The sequence below is a fragment of the Physella acuta genome, unplaced genomic scaffold, assembly GCF_028476545.2.
Source record: "Physella acuta isolate Inbredline_101_S28 unplaced genomic scaffold, ASM2847654v3 ptg001586l, whole genome shotgun sequence".
Classification (NCBI taxonomy): Eukaryota; Metazoa; Mollusca; class Gastropoda; family Physidae; genus Physella; species Physella acuta.
This window is the reverse complement of record NW_026733100.1, coordinates 149101-170810: the sequence shown is the minus strand read 5'-3', so window position 1 is coordinate 170810 and position 21710 is coordinate 149101. Positions and strand designations below refer to the sequence as shown.

The following is a 21710-nucleotide window of genomic DNA, read 5'->3' as shown; positions in this document are numbered from 1 at the left end:
TATATATATATATATATATATATATATATATATATATATATATATATATATATATATATATATATATATATATATATATATATATATATATATATATATAATATGCACATTCGGAATTTTGGTAACTGCAGTTTCACTGAAGCGTTGAGCACAGAATAATAGCAATGCCTTGTAAAATCATTTTTCTATTTTCGTGTCATCTGTTGTGATCTGAAATCACGCAGAGACTCCCCCCCCCCCCCACCACTCACTTTAACACACAAAAACCACTCATCCATCAAGTGGTTTATTTAATTTCACAGCGCCCTAGCTTTACACAATACATCAAGAGGTTAGGGAGTTAAAGCATATAGATTTCACATGCCGATCCTTTCAACGGGTCGGCGAAAAATAAAAACTTAATTCATTCTCACCATGTTTTTATGAGTAGTTGTATATCTATTTGTAGGTACTAATTTGTAGGTGTAGGTGTAGGTGTAGGTGTAGGTGTAGGTGTAGGTGTAGGCGTAGGTGTAGGCGTAGGTGTAGGCGTAGGCGTAGGCGTAGGCGTAGGCGTAGGCGTAGGCGTAGGCGTAAGCGTGGGCGTGGGCGTGGGCGTGGGCGTAGGCGTAGGCGTAGGCGTAGGCGTAGGCGTAGGCGTAGGCGTAGGCGTAGGCGTAGGCGTAGGCGTAGGCGTAGGCGTAGGTGTAGATATAGGTGTTTTTGGTATAGGTGTAGGTGTAGGTGTGGGTGCAGGTGTAGGTGTAGGTGTGTATACAAATAACATTCCACAACTTTACTGCTTTTAACCCCTGAAAAATCACCAAGGGAAGTCCCATTATAACGACAACAAACAGTTTAACCCTCGTTTCTCTCCCCACCCACCAACTACCATTCTGATAATGGTTACGGCAAGTTGTTCTTATCTATTTTACTAAGATTTTTCCATACAGTGTTTCTTTCAGACTTTTTTCTACGGGAGGGGAGTGGCACTTGATATTTTCGGGAGGAAGGGGGGAGGCTGAGACACTAGTAAAAGTTAATGTTTTCTATATAAATTCCATTTCTTAGAATAGGAGTAGCTCAATCAATGAATCGCCTAGGGATTCGATACTATAATAGGATCATACCAGCAAGATTGTAGAGACGATGAAGAAATTGTTACATAAAAATGTGTGTCGTACGCTGATGTGCGGAAACTAAGATCAAAAACTTTCTTGTCTACGATGTTGGGAATTAAAAATACAAAGCCAAACCCGATCCCCTCCCTTTTCGTACTAAAAATAATTTAAGATTTATCCAGTTGGACGAGTTATGTTAGTCGCGTCCCTTTAGTGAGGGCCATTTTTTTGCGATGTCTAGACCGAAAGTCGCCGAGAGAGATTTTTAAACTAGAAGATTGATTATTTGTTTGTTTAATAAATGTGTTATTTTATGTTCGCTTCGTTGACACTCTTGTTTTTACCCCTGATAAGTAGAGTATTTTTTTCTTTAAAAAAAAGGTACTGTGTTGTGCAGAGACGTAGCGAGGACGGGGGGGGGGGGGACACACACATGTCCCCGGGCCCCGACCTTAGGGGGCGCCAAAATGGGTTAGAACAATAAATTGAAAGACTGAGGGTGGGTGCAAATTGAAAGTTTGAGGGGGGGGGGGTGCAATTCGAAAGCTTGAGGGGGGGGGGGTGCAAATCGAAAGTTTGTCCCCGGGCTCCGGGAAGGGTCGCTACGCCTCTGGTGTTGTGAAGTTTGAATGTAAAATGGACGCCCGCACATTACATATCTGCTGCACGTTTGTTAAGTGTAAAAACTGACCAGCAGTGTTTCTTCCAGACTTTTTTCTCCGGGGGTGCACTAGATATTTTCGGGGGGGGGGGGGGGCGGGACATTTTCCGGGGGCGGACACTGGTAAAAGTATATGTTTTCTATATAAATTCCATTTTGTTCGGGGGGGGGGGCGGTAGACTTTCTTCGGCAGAGCCCCCCCCCCCCTGAAGATATGCCTGGAAGAAACTCTGCTGACCAGACAGTAGCGTAAGTAGTATTTTGTCTAGGGGGGAAGAGGAAAGTAGTCTGATAGTCGATCGGGTGGTTTGCCTTAAGGGGGAAGTATCACCCAGACAATGGAAAATTGACGAAATTTTTTTTTACCATAATAGTTATAATTAAGGAACTATAAAACAGTACATAAAAGAAAGTCAATGTATGATGCAAACATTTTTTATAAATAATTTGACACAAAAAAAATTATAAGAAATGTTGGGCTACAGTTTACCCATATTTAGGTCTTTCCTGCTGAAGATACGCAAGGGGATGCATAACATATTAACATACGGGTGCAGTGGCGTAGCGAGGTCGGGTGTCATCCCTTCCCAGGGACAAACTTTCAATTTTCGATTTGCAGCCCTCACCTCAAATTTTTTTCTATATATTTTGCTATTTTTTGCCTTGGTGTCACCCCCCTAAATGGTGTCACCCGGTGCGGTACGCACCACCCCCCCGTGGTCCCCCCCCCCCCTCGCTACGCTTCTGTATGGGTGGAACTTGCAGATTTCCACTGTGACAAATTTTGTACATTTAGAGTTATTCAAAGTCAGGCCAATCTGGAGGGACTTTAGAATTTTCATTTTTTTTTCTTCAAACTTTTTATTGTACAATAGATGAAACATTCTTGTGCTCTTAGCTTCAAATAATTCTGGGCTCCTCAGGTTTTCTCCGCCCGCAACTTCCCTTCCAAATGTGGGAACTTTTCCTCCAGCTTCTTGTACATCCGCCCTCCGCTGGTTGTACCTGTACCTGTACCAGCGTTGCTTGGCCACCTTCTCGCGCCACAGCGGCAGAAACCTCAGGTGAACCTTCTTAAACAACCTTGGGTACAGCAGCCTGTAGTCTTTGTTCGTGTGTGTGTGTGGGGGGGGGGGGGATGCCGTACTCCTTGAAGTTGCGCCACACCACCCGGCCTATTAAGTCTCTGAAAGTAGCGTAGCGAGGGGGGGGGGGGCGGGGGGGGACATATGTCCCCGGGCGCCAAAATGGGTTGGAAAAATAAATTGAAAGGTTGAGGGGGCTGCAAATCGAAATCTCGAGGGGGGGGGGTGCAAATCGAAAGTTTGAGGGGGGGGGGGGGGGTGCAAATCGAAATCTCGAGGAAATCGAAAAGTTTGTCCCCGGGCGCCGGGAAGGGTCGCTACGCCTCTGATCTCTGACGTAGGCGCCACCAGACCCTGCTGGTTTGCCTGTCTCTAGAAGTGAGACGGCATTGTCTCTTTCTTTGACCACTTCCAGGATGTTCTCCACACTCTCTTCAACCTTTGTGATTCTCTCTGGATTAGGAAACAGCTCCACGTTTCTGTGGTACTCCTCTTGGATGGTCAGCAGCATGTTCCTCTCTTTCAACAGCACATACCAGAGCTTGTGAATGTCCTGGTTGCTCTTTAAACGTAACTCATCCAATCTGTAGGGTCGGCCAGATAATACACTTGTCTCCCCTTAGTAGCGTAGCGAGGGGTAGGGGCGGGGGGAACATATGTCCCTGGGCGCCGACCTTAGGGGGCGCCAAAATGGGTTGGAAAAATAAATTGAAAGGTTGAGGGGGCTGCAAATCGAAATCTTGAGTTTGTCCCCGGGCGCCGGGAAGGGTCGCTACGCCTTTGTCTCCCCCCAAACATCTTTGCGATCAAATCTTGAGCAGGTGGAGATGTGTGAAAGCTCGTTGATGAATGAACTGGACATGATGCTGGCAGTTTATGATTGGCTAGTACAGGGGTCGGCAACCTTTTGAAGCGGAAGAGCCAAAAGTTACAATTTTCAAATTTTCCCTGGTTTTAAAGAGCCACTAACATTTGTTTTATTTCAAATATTTTATTTTTTTATTAAGATTATTAGTATTTGTTCAAGAAGCTGGAGAGCCGCATCTTGATATCAAAAGAGCCGCATGCGGCTCGCGAGCCGCAGGTTGCCGACCCCTGGGCTAGTATAGATGTAGTAGCAGTAGACAGTCTAAGACTAGAAAACTGCTTAATTAAAGAACAGGTTTGTGATATATTTTTAAGCTTAGAAAAACTGTTTAGTACTGCTATCCGAAAAAAACATTGTCTGAGAGCAGACATTTTTGTCCCTATAAAATTCACCTACGTGAAAGTTAAAATTAAAACCGATATAACCTCATCATTAAACACTTTTGACGTAAGGAAACTATATATCAAATTTTGAGTAGCTTACTTATGGTTTTGAAAAATTGTTAAAATATAAGAAAAATTAACAAATTAAATTTTAGAAAAATGTTTGCAATTTTTATATTTATCAAATTATATCCTGTATTTTAGCTGAAGAAACGTTACTACTACTATAAAAAGCTGACATATGTACGTCGAACAGTTTTTTAAATTAATGTTTTTGTTTCTCTCCCTTAGTCTAGGTGATACTGTCCCCTTAATGTCAAGCAAGGAGAAAAGCCTGGGTAGCAAATTGAGTAGATTCTGAAGTTACCAGAGAATTGCCGGTGACCGACAAAAGTGGAGGTATCTTTCTATGGCCCCATGCGTCTTGGGCACAAAAAGGAAAAGATGACGACTCTTCATCTCCTTACACTACGGAATATCCCACAACCAGAGGCGTAGCGAGGGGGGGGGGGGGGGGGGGGGGCTAGGGTGCGGACCGCACCGGGTGACACCATTTAGGGGGGTGACACCAAGGCAAAAAATAGCAAAATATATAGAGAAAAACTTTAGGGGGGGGGGGGTGGTGCAAATCGAAAGTTTGAGGTGGGGGGGGTGCAAATCGAAAACTTGAGGGGGGGGGGTGCAAATCGAAAGCTTGAGGGGGGGGGGGGGGGGGGGTGGTGCAAATCGAAAATTTGAAAGTTTGTCCCTGGGAAGGGTCGCTACGCCTCTGGGGGGTGACACCATTAAGTGTCGCACCGGGTGACACCCGACCTCGCTACGCCACTGCCCACAACCAAACACATTTTTACATTTTTAAAATAAATTTCCCCAGTGTATACCTAGGTGAAGAGACACACTATGATCATTCAATTTTAATATATACAGTGTTTAAGTAGCATAAAAAAGTGTTCGGTCGTACATTAACACAAATTTCAAAATTTACGTTTGCTATTTCAAAGCCACGATATACAGCCTGATGGAAAGAACCGTAAGCTGCTGAATACTCTGATAGGCAACTTAATTTAGAGTAGTCTAATCTGTGCGTGCACGGACCAGAGGCGTAGCGACCCTTCCCGGCGCCCGGGGACAAACTTTCAATTTGCACCCCCCCCCCCTTCTCAAACTTTTGATTTGCACCCCCCCTCAAACTATTTATAATTTGTTTTTCCAACCCATTTTGGCGCCCTCTAAGGTCGGCGCCCGGGGACATATGTACCCCCCCCTCGCTACGCCTCTGGCACGGACTCAGCATTAATGGGTACCCCGACTCACGTCAGTGAAAGTAAAGGTGGCTGGGAAAAGTGCTGACCATAATGCCGAGGTCAAGAAACATGTGAACTCTACTTCATCTGCCCTATCGTGAGGTCTGAAAGGCAAACTTAACTCGGCACGTGGTTTTCACGGGTCTAGCCAATCAGGATTTAATTTTAAACCTAAATTTAAACGTATGTTTTATAAACTTATTGCACTGTAATATACTAAACTAAAACAATTATAAAGTATGAATGTAAATTGATAATTAGATGCTAATAATCAACGACTTACAATATGTCAAATGAAACTTCTCCGGTTCACCTTTCTGTGAACAAACTCGATTGTTAGACAGGGCTAGACAATGTTGTCTGAGGTGTATTCTTCTACTTCTGTTTGACGTGAAGATCTATTAAATCGCTGAAATTTATTGTGGGAGGGGGAGGGGCGACCTTCTGGAACGCTTGTAAAAGAGTGGGTGAGAGAGGAGGGGGGGGTATCTTGAGTAGGAAAACAAACATTCACACCCACCCATAGAAGGTAGTAAAAAGAATGTTAACGTTTTTTTAGTGTGGTAAGGTACCGAATGCTGTGGGGGTTTTTTTGGTTGTTTTGTTTGGGAGGCCTTGCACAAGCTTCAAGAGATGTGTTTGGGTTTTGTTTTTCTGTAATTTTATACTGGGGAATAAAACACGGGTGGCCAGATTGTTTTCTTCATAGAATGGTGAGGTTGCTTAATGTTAGGATTGTAGATATCCTCTTGAGCTGTAATACAAAGTTAGGCATACAAAAGAGATAAAGCCGCTTGTAATGTCATGCTGAAAGAAGTCATTTTTTTTAAAACAATATACAAACAAATGGATAATCTATCTATATATATAATTCTCTTCTTCGAGCCGTTAGAAAACAAGCTGCAAACGCTCTCCCTACCTCCCCACCCCTACATGGTTTTAGTGAGCTGTGTTCACTCTAAATGTTTACAAGCAGAGCCAACGATTTTAAACGTAGGGGGGGGGGGAGGAGGGGGGGGGGGGAGGGAAGGAAGGGGGGGGGTTATGGTCCTTAACGAGCTACTTATAGTGTTTTAAAGAAATATTTTCAGTGTCAGCGTTGGTACTGTCGAATTCACAAATTATGAATTATTGAAAATTAGAAACAACTAAATAGCGGCGTATGTTATGCCGCGGGCCGGCTCGTAATAAATAAAAGAATTGTAAAGACTATTCGTGACCTGTCTCAACAACCACAACTGTTCTAGTAACTTTCAAAGCTTTTGGCTTCAGGTTTTGAAACATCCGTTTGTATTATAGCTAATGTTACACCACCTCTGCTTATAAATAAACTAATCTCCATCTTAAGTTACCAACAAATTTACGTCTTCTATTGCTTCGCTTCAGACTTTCGTCACAATTCATTTCACTGTATTGCCAGATAAATAGGATAGTTGAAGCCGTAGGTCGGTTTATATGCGGTACAGTGTTTCTTTCAGACTTATTTTCCCTTGGGTGGTAGACTTTCTTCGGCCGCTCCCCCCCCCCCCCAAGAGATGCCTGGAAGAAACTTTGATGAGTTAGGTTAAAGATTAGTTTAGAAGTCTAGCGTTGATGTTGACCTAAGTGCAAGACGCCAAACATATTTTTTTTAAATAATTAAACTTCTTTGCAAACAGACATTATGACAAATGTTTTTTCAGTCAATTTGCTACCTGGGGGGGGGGGGGGGGGGTTAATCGTTAACGTATATACTTTCTTTGTAAATAGTATATGATTTTCTATTTCGTTCTTGGCGGGGGGGGGTCGGTTGACTTGATTCGAATGAGGCGGTTGCCTTAGAATATATAAAAACAAAACAAGAAATGTTATTTTCTTCTCGTTGCTATCTGGTGGTGTAATTTAAATGTAAACATACTTGAGCTAGTCTCAACTCGGTCACATTGACGTTCAATATTGTAAAAACATATTTACCGATATGTAGGCTGTAGAACACATAGTAATGTTTATCCCAAATAGCCTGTATTTGCAAGTATTAATAATTAATTTTTGAATATAAAATGTCTGTTTTTTTTCAGCTTTAATTGAAACATTTGTTTTAAAACGTAAGGCTAGAGACAATAAACCAGGAGTGATCTCCCCAAAACTTTCTCGAATATTCTTAAATAACTTGGAATATAGACATGGTTTTTAATTACTTAAACTTTTCAAAATAGAATAGAATCTCATAGAAAAAAGAATTGCGCACCAAGCGAACGCCAAAAGAAAATGTGCATAATAGTGCGCAATATTATTAGTACTTTATAAATTTACATGCGTTTTTTTTTTTTAGAAATAGGAAATAGCGTAAATTAGTACTTCCGGTCAACGGAAATTACTCAAAATTTGACAGAAGGTAGAGATCTTTTACTTACATGTGAAATTTCATTTATCTATCCTAAATAGTACTCAAGTTATAGGCTTTTGAAAAATTCAAGTAGAAAAAGTACCACTTCCGGTTATCGGAAATCGCTCAAAAGTTGATACGGATCTACGATTTTGATAAAATACTTATATATGAAATTTTATCAATCTAGCCGTAACGGTACTCAAGTTATCGTGTTTACACACAGACACACACACAGACACACACACGAACAGACACACAGACATACGGACAAAATTGCAAAATTATGTTTTTCCGTATCAGTGAGGTGTAAAACGTCGAGATTTGTAAAAATCTCGATTTTTTTTTTGTTTGCACGATTACAATACTTTCTCTATTCTTCGTATAGAAAGTAAAAAAGAATCAGCAACAAACTCGTGTTTCGTCGATGTAAAAAAAAAAAAAAAATAATGATCTCGCCCGTCTCAATAAACCTGGTAATTACCATAAACTATTGCTTTGACTGCCTTTATGCAGAAATGATACATATAATATTCTAAAAGATTTATTTTACGATTTATAAAAATGCTAATTTTTTTCACCATGGAAGACAGTTAGGCCTACACAAAAATTTGAACTTGCTATTTTTTTCCCCCTAGTTCAAGGTTTTATCAAAAATGTTATGTCTGTCTATTTGATTAAGATAAGAATACCTATTGGGACCCATAAGTAAATATGTTCTCAATTTGTTTTATGTTAGTCAAAAATAGGTCGGAGTTTATCTCTTATTTTTACTACTACACCCCCTCCCCCATTTTCCAGTCTTAGGAGTGTTTTTATTGTATTGTAAAAATAAAATCGATGTAGGTTACGGGCACTTATGTGAGGAACTGAATCGTACATTTTTTTTTTGGCAGAGAAGGCAAATTTGGCTGTGTGTTTTTTTAAACGTGTGTTTTAAGTTCTATATTTAGAGCAGCATATAGGGAATTTAAATACAATATATTTCTATAAAGGTACTATGATAAAGCAGTGTCTGAAGCAATTTATTTATTATGACTTGTATTTGTATAGTCTAATCGCACAGCCTTTTAAATAATACCTTTATGGTGTGTATTGTGGTCTTGTGATAAAGGGATAGTGCAGTAGTGTTATCAGAGCTTCTTCCAGGCATCTCTTCGGGGGGCTTCGCTCCCCGAAAAAATTCTACCGCCCCCCCCCCGAACGAAATGAAATTTATATAATTTATATAGAAAATATATACTTTTAACAGTGTTCGCCCCCCCCCCCCGAAGAAAGTCTAACCCCCCCCCCCCCCGAAAATTTCAAGTGCCCCCCCCCCCCCCGGAGAAAAAAGTCTGGAAGAAATACTGAGTGTTATTGAGACAATGTAATGATCATACCCATAGGGGGAGGGTATGAACTTTTGTGACGAAGTGTGACGGGCAGTGGTGTTGAAACATTGTGATGATCATACTCTGGGAGGGAAGGGGGGGGGTACGGACGAAGTGTGACGAAACACAAGTTTGCGTTTTAAAAAGTACAGAATTTACCCGTCGTTTAAAAAGTAACATTTTTAAAAATGTAACACTAATTAACGAACACAATCTTTTATGGTTAAAAGCTCATTTCATATTTTAGAACAAGATTTTTTTTAAAAATCAGAACAGAAAGGAGGAAGAGGGGTGTCAACGTGTGACGTCATTCTAAGTGTCTGACGTTTCGTTTTCTTAATGGGGGGGGGGGGGGGCTAGAAACGCCTTATTTGTGTGTTAAATAATGTGTGCATGATCTCAAAGAAGTTGTACCCTGTGTAAGGGTTCGATTGAAGTATAACAAAGTTTTCCTAAATAAATTAAGTTAGGCTAGGTAGGCTGACACTTCACTTCGTACGTGTCTTTGGGTTAGATGTTGTAAAAGTTCTGCTCTAAGACATCTACACAAAAAAATGCCAGGAATGTCAACAATATCGATCACACAATGACCATGCGGGTTCATGCCCTTAACCCTGACCATTTAATTAAAAATCAACAAAGATTATATGCGTAATTAAAGTCAACATTTGCAGCCCTTTATCTTCTGCTACCGGTACCACAGCGACCTAATTATATCCACAAATCTAACGCCTACACATACATTCTCTCGCTAAAACGGAAATAAAATTCAAAATGCGTCTTCATATTTGATAAATGTGGATATATTATTCAACTATCCGGTTATTCGAAACTGGATGCCAATTAAACAGAGTTGAGTAAGTTGGCAGTTCGTGTCGGTGTATGATATCGACACCGTATCACACACTATCTCCGATAACCTCATTCGTTGATAATCGGTGTCGCGTTTTCCGTCCTTTCTCCGGCTGGTACCGCCATGCAGTACAAAGTAATCGAGCCAACGATTTCTTCCAGTATGTGTAGTTGTAGGTGCGGGGATTCTTAGAAATGTTGTTACCATCTAACCTGAGTTCTGATACGTGAGCAGAATTTCTTCCAGGCATCTCTTGGGGGGGGGGGGGGGGGGGGGGGGGGGGGAACGAAATGAAATATATATAATTTATATAGAAAATATATACTTTTAACAGTGTCCGCCCCCCCCCCCCCCCCCCCCGAAGAAAAAAGTCTGGAAGAAACACTGTACGTGAGTCAAATTTAAAACAGGATGAAGCAAAAATAACAAAACAGTGGCGTATCTACAGTGAGATCTTTGAGAAATAGCTGACAAATAATAGGATTTGGACAGTACTTAGTCTCCTAAGCACACATCTTTCTAACAAACATTGAATATATCCGTGGCGTCACTAGGTCGGGTGCTACCCCTACCCCTCTAACAGTTTCGCAAAGTTTGGTTTGGCGTCACCCCTCTCTGCTTCTAGTTTAATATTTTAACTGGATAAAGCATTGCCAATTTTATGATTTTTCAATTTGGTGTAACCTTTTAAATGGTGTCATCCGGTCCGGACCGCACCCTCCCCCTTCCCCCCCCCCTCCCCTTAATGGGGCGCTAGTGGAATATACTTGCTTGAGTAAAAACATACCTTCATTTGCACCCCCCTCAAACTTTCAAATTGGCGCCCCCCCCCCTCCCCAAGGTCGGCGCCCGGGTCGGGTACATATGTCCCCCCGCCCCCCTCCCCTCGCTACGCCTCTGGCGGATTCTGTATGGGGTTGAGGATGGGCAAATCGGGCTACCGTTCCCCACCAGAACATTTTTAGTAAAGCGACCCTATTAAATTTGCGCAAATTTGTTCAGTTGAAATGAACTCCAACTATGATTAAATGAAAAGGTGGCCTATATTGTGATATTAAAGTGAAAAGTTTGCGACCGGCTCAGTTAATATTCTAAAAAGAAGTGGCCAATTCAAAAAGAACAAAAAGTAAAAACTTGGGGGTTGGGGGAGTTGAAGTATGACTTTATTTTAGGAAGGGTCTGACTTTGTGTTACACCAAACCTTAATCTTCTAACACTTTGAGGCCAACGTCCATAAATAACTTCACTAACTTTTTAACGTTTTTTTCCAAACACCCCACCCCACCCGCCAAGTCTAATCATAATAAGTCCGTCTACTCTTGAGCAAAGTCAAAAGAAGCGGAAAATGTAATTCAAATTAACTTAAAGTATCAAATTTTTGTTGTTCTTGTTTTGTGTGTGTGTGTGTGTGTGTGTGTGTGTGTGTGTGTGTGTGTGTGTGTGTGTGCGTGCGCACATGTGAGTTTTCTGTTATATACTTCCATGCCTCTATCTACATTGCGCAGCGGGCTTTGTAAAGAAACGTTATAAAAACAATCATCATCCTTGCAGATACAAACACTAACACGTTTTGACCTTCGCTCTCATGCGTGTGTCTATAGTGCAATTACACAATCCGACTGTATTTGGCTGCGTCACACAGTGATAAACCGTCTAGTACTTTAAATTTTTTTAAATCTTACGTCATTGATTATAAGGGTCATACAGACAAAAACTCATTAGCCGTCAAACTGGCATTTATTGTAAGTCTCATAAGTTAAATAACCGTGACTATCTTAGGATACTAGTTTGGGGTGTGTTTGGTTTTTTATACTATAAGGAGTAAATTAGACCATAACGATGATGTAGCTCAATGTGTGTGCAGTGTTTCTTTCAGGCATATCTTGAGGAGGGGGAGGGGCAGTGCCCTCCCCCCTACTTTGAAGCACGTGTTCCGCCTCCATCCCCCACCAAACTTTATACTTTTACCAGTTTCCGTCCCCCCCCCCTCCCGGAAAAATTAAGTCCGCGCCCTCCCCTTCCCCCGGAGAACACTGTGTGAGAGACGTATTAATATTATGGTAGGAACTAGGAACACATATCGATATTATGTGTTTCAATTATATGTGAATCTTGGTCTAAAACTAAAATAATGCACACACACACACACCACTTCTTGTTTTGCACTCCTTACTCTTCCGTAGTCAACGGGGTGGGGGAAATGGGGCGTCATCCGCCATGGCTGCACATTCTTTAAAATTCTTTTAGTGCGGTGGAAGAATGGACAATGCGAGTTCACAACTTCATTGTTTATTTATAGATCTATATATCATCGACAAAACTGGTAAGGGGTCATCCATAAATGACACCACACTCGTAGGGGGTAGGGGGGTCCGTAATTTTGTGACGATGTGTGATGAGGGGGAGGGGGGGTTCAGATGTTGCGACTCACATTTTGCATTATAAAAAAGCAATGTTAGAAAACGAATTTTAGACGTTATTTCGCATTTTAGATAACTGTTTTAATAAATTGTAATAGTTTAGACAAGATTTTAGAAAAATATCGATGTTTAAAAAAATTCAACTGCAATTTTGAGGGGGGGGGGGGGGTTGTAGGTTGAGGTGTGACGTCATTTTAGGGGGGTCTGGCTTTTTGTGACGACGTGTGACGGAGGGGAGGGGGGAGGTAAAAATCGTCAAAAAAAGCGTGACGTCATTTATGGATGACCCCTATGATCTAGGGCCTATATTTGATACCTATCACTAGGTCTAGTGGTTTTTGTCTTAAATAATTTAATTGTAATCCATCAATACATTTCTTCCATAAGCTCACAAACTAGTTTGTTACTCTTATTTAAAACACTTGTGGAACGAAAACGGTTAGTTCAAGGATCGAAAGACCACGATCGTATAAAACCAACCGCGATAGAGGTCTATGTTAATTGGGTGACAATCAGCAGATAGCCCACCTTCAATACCAGGCACTAGAATGGACGTATCGACACAGAGATAACCGTAACTTGTGTGTGTATGAGTGTGTTTGTGTATGTGTGTGTACATGGTGTCCACAGATGAGGGTGTTATCAGTGTGGAAGATTCTTTTAATTTATCGTGGTGGTTTAAAAAGTTGCATTGCATAACGAAGTTTAAGTGCAGACGTGGAGTTGTGAACTGAAATCAGACGTGGAAACTTACATTAAAGTTTTCTAAAATAATTTTTTTGTGTTCGTGATAAAGTTTTTTTTTCTAAATATTTAATTAGTGAGTAATTTCCAAACAAGGTGAGCCTTATTTATAATTGTTGTCTCCCTTTCCCTGTATCAGTACTGGGAGTTAATTCTGGCAAACTGGTAGCCAACAGAAATATTAAATGTTCTTGTTAGTTTGCTTCATACTGACCTCCGTTATTTAGCCTAATACTTATATATAGATCTAGAATAGGGCCTATGGCCTATGAACATTTAAAATAGATTGTCACTATAAGTACTGAAACCAATTGTTAGATCTTAAAATAAGATGCAGCTTAATTAATAATTTAAAAAAAAGAAATAATAACAAATATTTTATTCTATAATTATTATAATTAATAATGCCTACACATTACATGTATTCATTGTCATAAAAGCACTACTGCTAGTGCTAGAATCTAGATATAGAAAGCAAACATCAGCCTATAGGAGTAACTTAACATAATAGAGTTTTCTTGGTGTGGATAAGGGGATTCTGTGAAGGGTTCAAACACCCCCCCCCCCCCTTCCCCCATAACCGACACCTCCCCTGCTTACGCCTCTGGCAAACATACACAGTGACACACATCTAACATTAATTAATTAAGCTGATATGACTTATCAGACACACAGCATTGTGTAACAATTAGACACAGCAATTAGAATAGAAATGAGAAGTGCCAGTCAGCAAATAATAACACAACTGTAATGTACTGTAATAAGTACAAGTATTAGTGCTACAACTCAATTCAATAAATTTTATAAAATATTAATTATAGATCTATATACTAATGCAACTTTCTTTTTTTTGTTTCAGTGCTTCATGTTTTATTCCTGGGTGTTAACTATAAAGCAAATGTGAATGCTTAATGATGGATTTACTCCATTTGCAGAGGACTATATGTGTTTCTGTTCAGTTTTCATGGATTAAAAATTAAATAGCATGTGCAACCTTCATGTTATCACAGAAATGTCTTTTGACACTCCTACACAAAAGTTTGGGTATCTTGATATCAAGCAATCTTCTAAAGTTAAGGGCAGAAAACTGAAGGTAAATTAAAATACTGGAATTAAGTAAGGAATAGTTGCGCAGTATATTAGCAAGTTGGTCTAAGTTTTTAAATGTTGCTGTAAGGCAGAAGTTGTTTTTTTTACTCTGCCAGTTTAAATAAAAGTAAGGCAGGAAAGAAATCCTACTTTTTTTTTCAATATTTAACTTTAAATTTAATTTGTTTCATGATTTTTGTCATAAAAAAAATAATTGTTTTTTTGTGTGTAGAAAGATAAAAGGTATTTACAAGAATTCAAAAATAATCATTAAATAAAAATTAATTAGGTACTAAACAATGTTTGTTATAATATATTTTTAATACTTCAGTCATGGCGTCGACGCTGGGTAGTCCTGACTGTGATGAACAATTTATCAAGTGATAAATACGCTGCGAAGCTAGATCTTTACGACACCGAAGCCAAATGGCGCGGCCAGTCCGCTGACAAAGTCACCTTCATGCTAGAAAACGTGACCTGCATCCAGACGGCCAAGTCCAAGACTCACCACAACGCCTTTGAGATTGTGGAGAGCCTCCCAGTATTGGTGCTGAGCGGCTTCTCTGACCTGGAGTCTTACAGCTGGATGCTGACCCTGCAGCAGATCTTCACCCCTGACCAGATTGAGACAAACAAAGGTACTGCGCACTGTAAAGTAGATTCAAACAACAACAAAAATAAGGTTTAAGTGAAACAGTTGTATAGATGAAGTAGAGTTCAGCTGTTTCTGTAACCTGAGCATATGAATGAATAGTGTGGGCAGTTCTGTGCACCAAGGCAAAATTCAATACTTAACATAATGACAAAATATAAATACATTTAATCTATTTTATCCTTCTATGTGGCTGGTAAGTAGGTCACCAACCTGTTCTATGGCTCATGCAGGTTTTATTGAGCCGTAGAACTGGCTGGTGACCTACTTACCAGCCCTATTACTATTGCACAAAGGGTTAAAGGATTTACATGTTTTTTAAAGTTCTACATTTCTGACTGAAGCTGACTAATAATAGAAACAAAGTTTCTGACGCAGCCAATGCAGTTTAATATATAGCTTGTTAGAGGGTTAAACTTTTCCATTTTTTTAAGCTCCTTGTTGTTAACTAAACTTTTCTCTGATCCCAAATACTAATCAAGTTTCTTGTCTGCCAATGTAATGTAACATGCAGCATATCAAAGGGTTAAATGTTTCCATTTTTTAAGTTCCTTGTTCTTAACTAAACTTCACTCTGATTACAGACACCTACCAAGTTTCTGTGTCTGCCAATGAATACTCCAAAAAATGGAGTTTAACAGCTGACTACACCATGACTGTGTCGCCCACCTGCATCAGCCTAGTGGACACTCACAAGACGGTCATCAGCTGGGGGCTCAGCACCTTGATGAGGTTTAATGTGGAGAAGAACCAGACCACTGGAGTCATGAATGTGTTGGTCATTGAATGTGGACCGTGAGTAGTTTATTGTTTGTTTACTTACATTAAAAGAATTTCAACTTTTTATAAAACTTTAACACTGCTTTCATTTTAAATTGGTTGTCAGCTTTAAAAAATCAATGAAATGTGTATTATTTTTGTTTAGTCAGAAGGGAAACAAAGTTTAAAACAAATAGCTTTATGATCTTAGCATTTTTTCACAAATAAAGTATAATGTGTGAAATTTAAAAGAACCAGATTAACTCTAAAAGTCTTGAGTTTCCTTTACTTTAGTCTAATTTAATAAACCAGTCACAACATTCAGCTGAAATTAAAATATTGTAAAACCTATTTTGTTGAACTGTTTATTTAAGTTTATTATAATGTGATTTTGCTAAGAAACTTTTGATTTAACTTGTTAATATATATTTCATTTTCATAGCTACTTTTTAAATACAAATTCAATTCAGTAGCCATTTTATTCTTAAAATCTTCCCTAAAAATATTTTCTTGTGTTAAATATGACTTTTTTTTAAAATAGTTAATTCATAGGTCAATTAATAATTTCTTAATTGTAAAAAATGAAATCTGAAGTCATTGTTCTAACATTATATAAATAAATCATTAAAATGAACATAAATGCATGACTTTTATTTCTATTTCAGTAATTCACCAACTGGACAAAGCTGCTTTCGGTTCATTTGTGATGAGGCTCAAAACATCCTCAGCGCCATCAGGCAATCAATTTGCCTGGCTCTTGCACAAAAGCAGAATGCCAGGAAAACAGTTCCGAGGAGCAGAGCCATTTCTGTCACAGGAAGTGAGAAAAGCTTCCAGCATCTCCTGGACAACCACCCCATGTTTGTGGACCCTTCAAGAGACCGGTCAGAGTCTGATAGTTCCAGCTCAACCAACGGCACCCACCTCGGGTCATCCCCAACTCTGGGTGGCTCCTCCGCTTCTAAATCAGAAAGTAACTCCAGCAGTGGCCTTTTTATGAGGCATCCGAGTTTTATAGACCAAACCTCTGTTAATGGTAGGTCAGGCTCTGAGCTTGAGTCCTTAGTGGAAAGCGATGAGCACTCTCAAAGTGCCGATGTGGAGAGTAATAATTTTGGCTCCACCTATGCCATTTTTGACAATCTTGATGTCAAACACAGACGTCATTCGTCTTTAAAAAACAAGTCTACAAAAGACGGCGGTTATACTATAATTAAAGATGTGGAAGGTAGGTCGAAACCTAGGAGCAATACTTTCACTTCCCTCACTCAAATCCTGCCCAATCAAAGCAGTGATCAGAATAAAGGGGCAAACATATCAACAAATTTACTTTTTGACAGTTTGAATTCTTTAAACAAACCTGCCAAGTCTGTTAGCTTTGTTGACAAGAGTGAGGAGAAGGCTGATGATTTTTTCCCTTTCGCCACCATGACATTTCCTAGAACACTGAATAAACTGACCCAGGAAACTAACCAAACTCACAACTCTACACTCAAAGATCCAGGGTCTCAATTACTATCTGATTTAAATAGAAAACGAGCCAGCAGCACTGGAGATTTAAAAGCATTGGCTAAAAATCGGAGCGCACAAGGAAAGACAGAAAATGATTATGAAGAACTGGATGAACTGAAATCTTCAGTGCGTAAAATGGCAAAACAAAAGAAAAGTGACTCACCTCCTGCCTTGCCTGCACGTCCATGCTCCAAAAGTTTTATCAGCCAAAAGACACAAAGTTTAAACAGAAATCAGGATGAAAAATCACCCAGAAATGTTTTTCATTTGTTTTCTCAAAAAAAAGCAGACTCCGCTAAATTATGTACATGTGATGAAATTCGAGCTGAAAGGCTTCGCTTTGTATCAGATAACGGTCTTTGTATCGCCTGTGGGGGTGACACCCGAAACCTATTACCAAAAAAGAAAGTTTTTAAAACTTCGAGCAATGAAGAGCTGGCCAGTAGCACAAGTTCAAGCATGAGTGACATTTATACCAGCATTCCAGACATGCCCAACGCCCTCACCAAAAGACGCCGTTCTTCGGATATTACGCCATTCACATCTTCATACCAGCTTACGTCTGACCATCCAAAACAAGATTATCCGATTTCCGTTAACTTCCTAAACTTTGCACAAAAATCATCGGCCAGCACTAACACACCGGGCACGCAGAAAACAGTAGAACAGATGAATTCAACTAATTCTTCTAAACCTGCCAAAAGTGATTCTTCCGACCCATTAATCAGTTTTTTCTTTGACGACGAACAATTTAACTCCCACCCAATGGTAACCAATCAGCTACCAGTTCCTATGACACCAGCTACAAACGTTGACCTCCTGGCATCTAATAACCCCGTCAACTTTTCCCCCACCCAAACTCAACCTGTAGGACAAAACTTCTTTTACCCACAATCCAGTTACCCAGCACAAATATTGTCAGTTGTCCCTTACCCCAGTCCATATCCAGTGATTAATGGCATGACGAAAACCAGTATGAATTTCCCACTTTCCCCAAACACATATCCCAATAACTTTACCTGGGGCCCTGCTAATATTGGATACAACGTACAATACAATCAGCAGTTGAGTTATCCACATCAAGACTACATGACCATGAAAGCCACTAAAGACAGTGTCAACGTAGCACAGCTGTCACAAGTCACGGCAAACTTAACAACACTCAACCTTCACGGTGATAAAGGTGATTACGTAAGTCCGTCTGGATTAGCTGCTGCAAGAATTAATGATAACAATGGCCTGATGAATTAGACAAGATAATTACTTCTTGGTAATGGCATCACTGTTACGGATTAATTAAAGTCTTTCAAATTGAACTAAGAAATAATTTATTTGCATATTACTGTTTTGTATACTTTGTTCTGTAAATACATAGTTTATTGTTATTCATGCAATTATTTTGTAAAACAGGCCCTTTATTTATTTTTTGTTAAAAAGCAAAACACAACTGACATTTTCATTATCAGTATATCATCTATCTTGCATATTAATCAATATTTACAGAATACTGGTTGAAAAAGTGTGATTGAGGTATATGTAGTAATGTACAACTTTTTTATAATCTGGATACTACTGGTTACTTTAGGGTAACTATCTTTGTGGAGTAGACATGAGCATATATTATAATTATTTGATTTGTTTTGAAAGTACAAGTTGTAGGTAAACAGATGAAAAAGATATCTATATATATAATTCTCTTCTGGGAGCCGCTAAAAAACAAGCTGTAAACTCGATCCCTACCTCCCCACCCCTACATGATCTTAGTGAGCTGTGTTCACTCTAAATGTTTACAAGCAGAACCAACGATAAACGTAAGGGGGGGGAGAGGGAAGGAAGGGGGGGGGGTTATGGTCCTTAACGAGCTACTTATAGTGTTTTAAAGAAATATTTTCAGTGGCAGCGTTGGTACTGTCGAATTCACAAATTATGAATTACTGAAAAGTAGAAAATAAAACAACTAAATAGCGGCGCATGTTATGCCGCGGGCCGGCTCGTTATTCTTAATGTAGGACTTGTAATAATACAAGAAACCTATCAGTATGCAACTCTCCAATTTGTTTTTTTTTTCAGTCTTATTTTGATTTTACCAATAAAATAAATTTTCTTTTCCCTCTTTAGACATGTTAATTTAAAGGCTTATGTATTTAACTATTTCAGTCACAATTGCATTAAATGATTTTATAAGCAAACAGGAATATTTCACTGTGATTTTTTTTTACTGGCATTTATTTTTCACATCTAAATCTTGCTTGGAGATAGTTTTCTGTTTTTTTTGACTTGGCTGTTGAGACTGCTGGTCTAGTCATTGTCAGTCAAGCACTTGACTGCTAACCCGAAAGTCACAATTTCGGACTTTACATCTATGGTCCATCTGGCTCAGATCGGTAGCTTACACTGAACTCTTGCTGACCACACAATCCCTTCAAATGTTACTGTCACTTTTTAAACCTTTTAATGCAGACTAAAATCAAGATGCTACAAAGATAGGGTTAAAAAAAAAAAAAGCAAAATAGAGTATTCATAAATGTAACAATGCAAGATGTGAGATATTTTAATTTACTTTTAATACATATTGCCATTGGAATGAACAAAAACACTTGTACATTTAAAGCCCCCATTTCATGGCGCAGCATGACTGAAGGAAGGACGCATTAATTAAACAGCATTTTTTTTTTTAAAACCACCATAAGCTTCAAATTACATGTGGTTCAACTACATAAAGCAACCCCACTCCTTTATCCAGGAAGAACACAGAAAAATTCTTGCAAACTTTCAGTACTGGGAATTTATAATTTGGACATACTTGAATTTTTGTTTGTGAGAAAGGTATGGTCCTGTTCACATAGAAAAGTTAGCTATAACAAGTTATATAAGCACCTGATAACTTACACAATAATGCATACATCCTCATGACTTCAATAATAAATCTACAAAAGCCCATTGAAAAACATCTTTAAGAAAGCCTTGAAACGAAGAAACAATTCTTCCATAATTTAAAAAACAAACAAACATACAAAGCATACATTAAGCACCAACACGTATAGTATTTTTGAATACCCAAGAGACTAAATGATCGATCTTACACAAATGTAGTTGTAGAAAAAATTCATTTTAAAAAGGCAAATGCTTTAGAGTTAGAAAAAAAAAGAGAACACTATTGGTTATTTTAATGCCAACTGCTTCAGATACTTAAAAAAAAATGAACACCTGGTTATTTAAATGCCAACAGATTAACATTTTAAAAAAATGAACACTGTTACTTTAATGCCAACTAGATCTACTACTTCACATATTTTAATAATAATTAAAAGAAAAAAAAAACAGATCAGTGATATGTTGATTAGATTACATTTCAAACAGTAATACAAAGATGTAGGCTCATAAAATTTTAAAGTAAGTTAATGCCTATTACATTTCAAACAGTAATACAAAGATGTAGGCCCTTAATTTTAAAGTAAATTAATGCCTAAAAACTAAATGCACTATTTAATGAACACATATGGCAATGCAGCACTTATAGAAGTCAAACATTCCACAATTTTAAGAACTACCTATACTTAAAATACATATAACCGTATTGTATAACATCCGACTAATTCATTAATTAAAATTACATTTTTACTATGATTTAAAAAAAAAACTAAGCTAAAGTAGTCATGATATTTTGGATCAGGATTAACAACAAAACATTCTGAATTTTATATTTTATGTACAAACACATTTTCACATACTATTCAAAGAAGTTTTTAAAAAAGATTTATGTTTTAATCAGTGAGAAAACATCAACAAACAGGACACTTATGTAGGGATTGAAAGCAAAATTTGAACCAAGTGAACTGACATTGCATAATATCAAACAAGATTATTTTGATTGCACGACCCGCAATTTTCTAGCACGCAACTTGTATGTCAGCTATTTGAATTTTACATGTCAATAAATACATACACACATAAATAAAGATATATAACAGTTTTGCACGATGCTGGTCACCATTCTGAGGTCATGCAAAGAACATTAATGCACAATTTTTTTTTAAACAACAAAGCCACTGGGTTGTCATTCTTCACTTTAAAAAAAAACATTCCATTTACAAAAAAAATTAATTGACATTAAAGGAAAGATATTATTGGTAGAAAGTACAATAAAAAGCATAAACAGGGAAGAGTTTTTTTAAAATAATTTCATTTTAGAATATTCAAACAGACAATACCAACACAACATTAACTTCTTAGGATTTTAACAGCCATTTTTATCATAACTTGTCTGTGACATTGCAACTGAATTCTATGTCACTGTAATACCATTTAATATAAATAGTGTTAATGCTAATAGATAATGCTTTGATAGGATAATGTTAAGTATTGTAAATCACTGTTATAATATGCAAAACAATCTTCCTAGCAGTAAAAAAAATATTTCTATTCTAGTGGCTGTATAAATATTTCCACATATAAAAAAGAATATTTTTTTTCCATTAGACAGAATTATATCTGCAAGGTAAATACTTTTAAAAAGTGAAAACAATGGATAGTTAATATTCA

At 38.4% G+C, this 21710-nt stretch overlaps 1 protein-coding gene and 1 pseudogene across 1 annotated transcript; one reads left to right on the top strand and one right to left on the bottom strand.

Moving 5' to 3' along the window:
• Nucleotides 1–2661: 2661 nt before the first annotated feature.
• Nucleotides 2662–3708, bottom strand: LOC131929043 (large ribosomal subunit protein uL29m-like; annotated as a pseudogene).
• Nucleotides 3709–14035: 10327 nt separating this feature from the next.
• LOC131929055 (uncharacterized) lies at nucleotides 14036–18661 on the top strand. Its single transcript, XM_059285242.1, has 4 exons — nucleotides 14036–14249; nucleotides 14577–14883; nucleotides 15482–15692; nucleotides 16322–18661. Exons 1-4 carry the CDS (start codon nucleotides 14142–14144, stop codon nucleotides 18417–18419), a joined length of 2724 nt encoding a protein of 907 aa, XP_059141225.1. The 5' UTR covers nucleotides 14036–14141; the 3' UTR covers nucleotides 18420–18661.
• Nucleotides 18662–21710: the final 3049 nt, after the last annotated feature.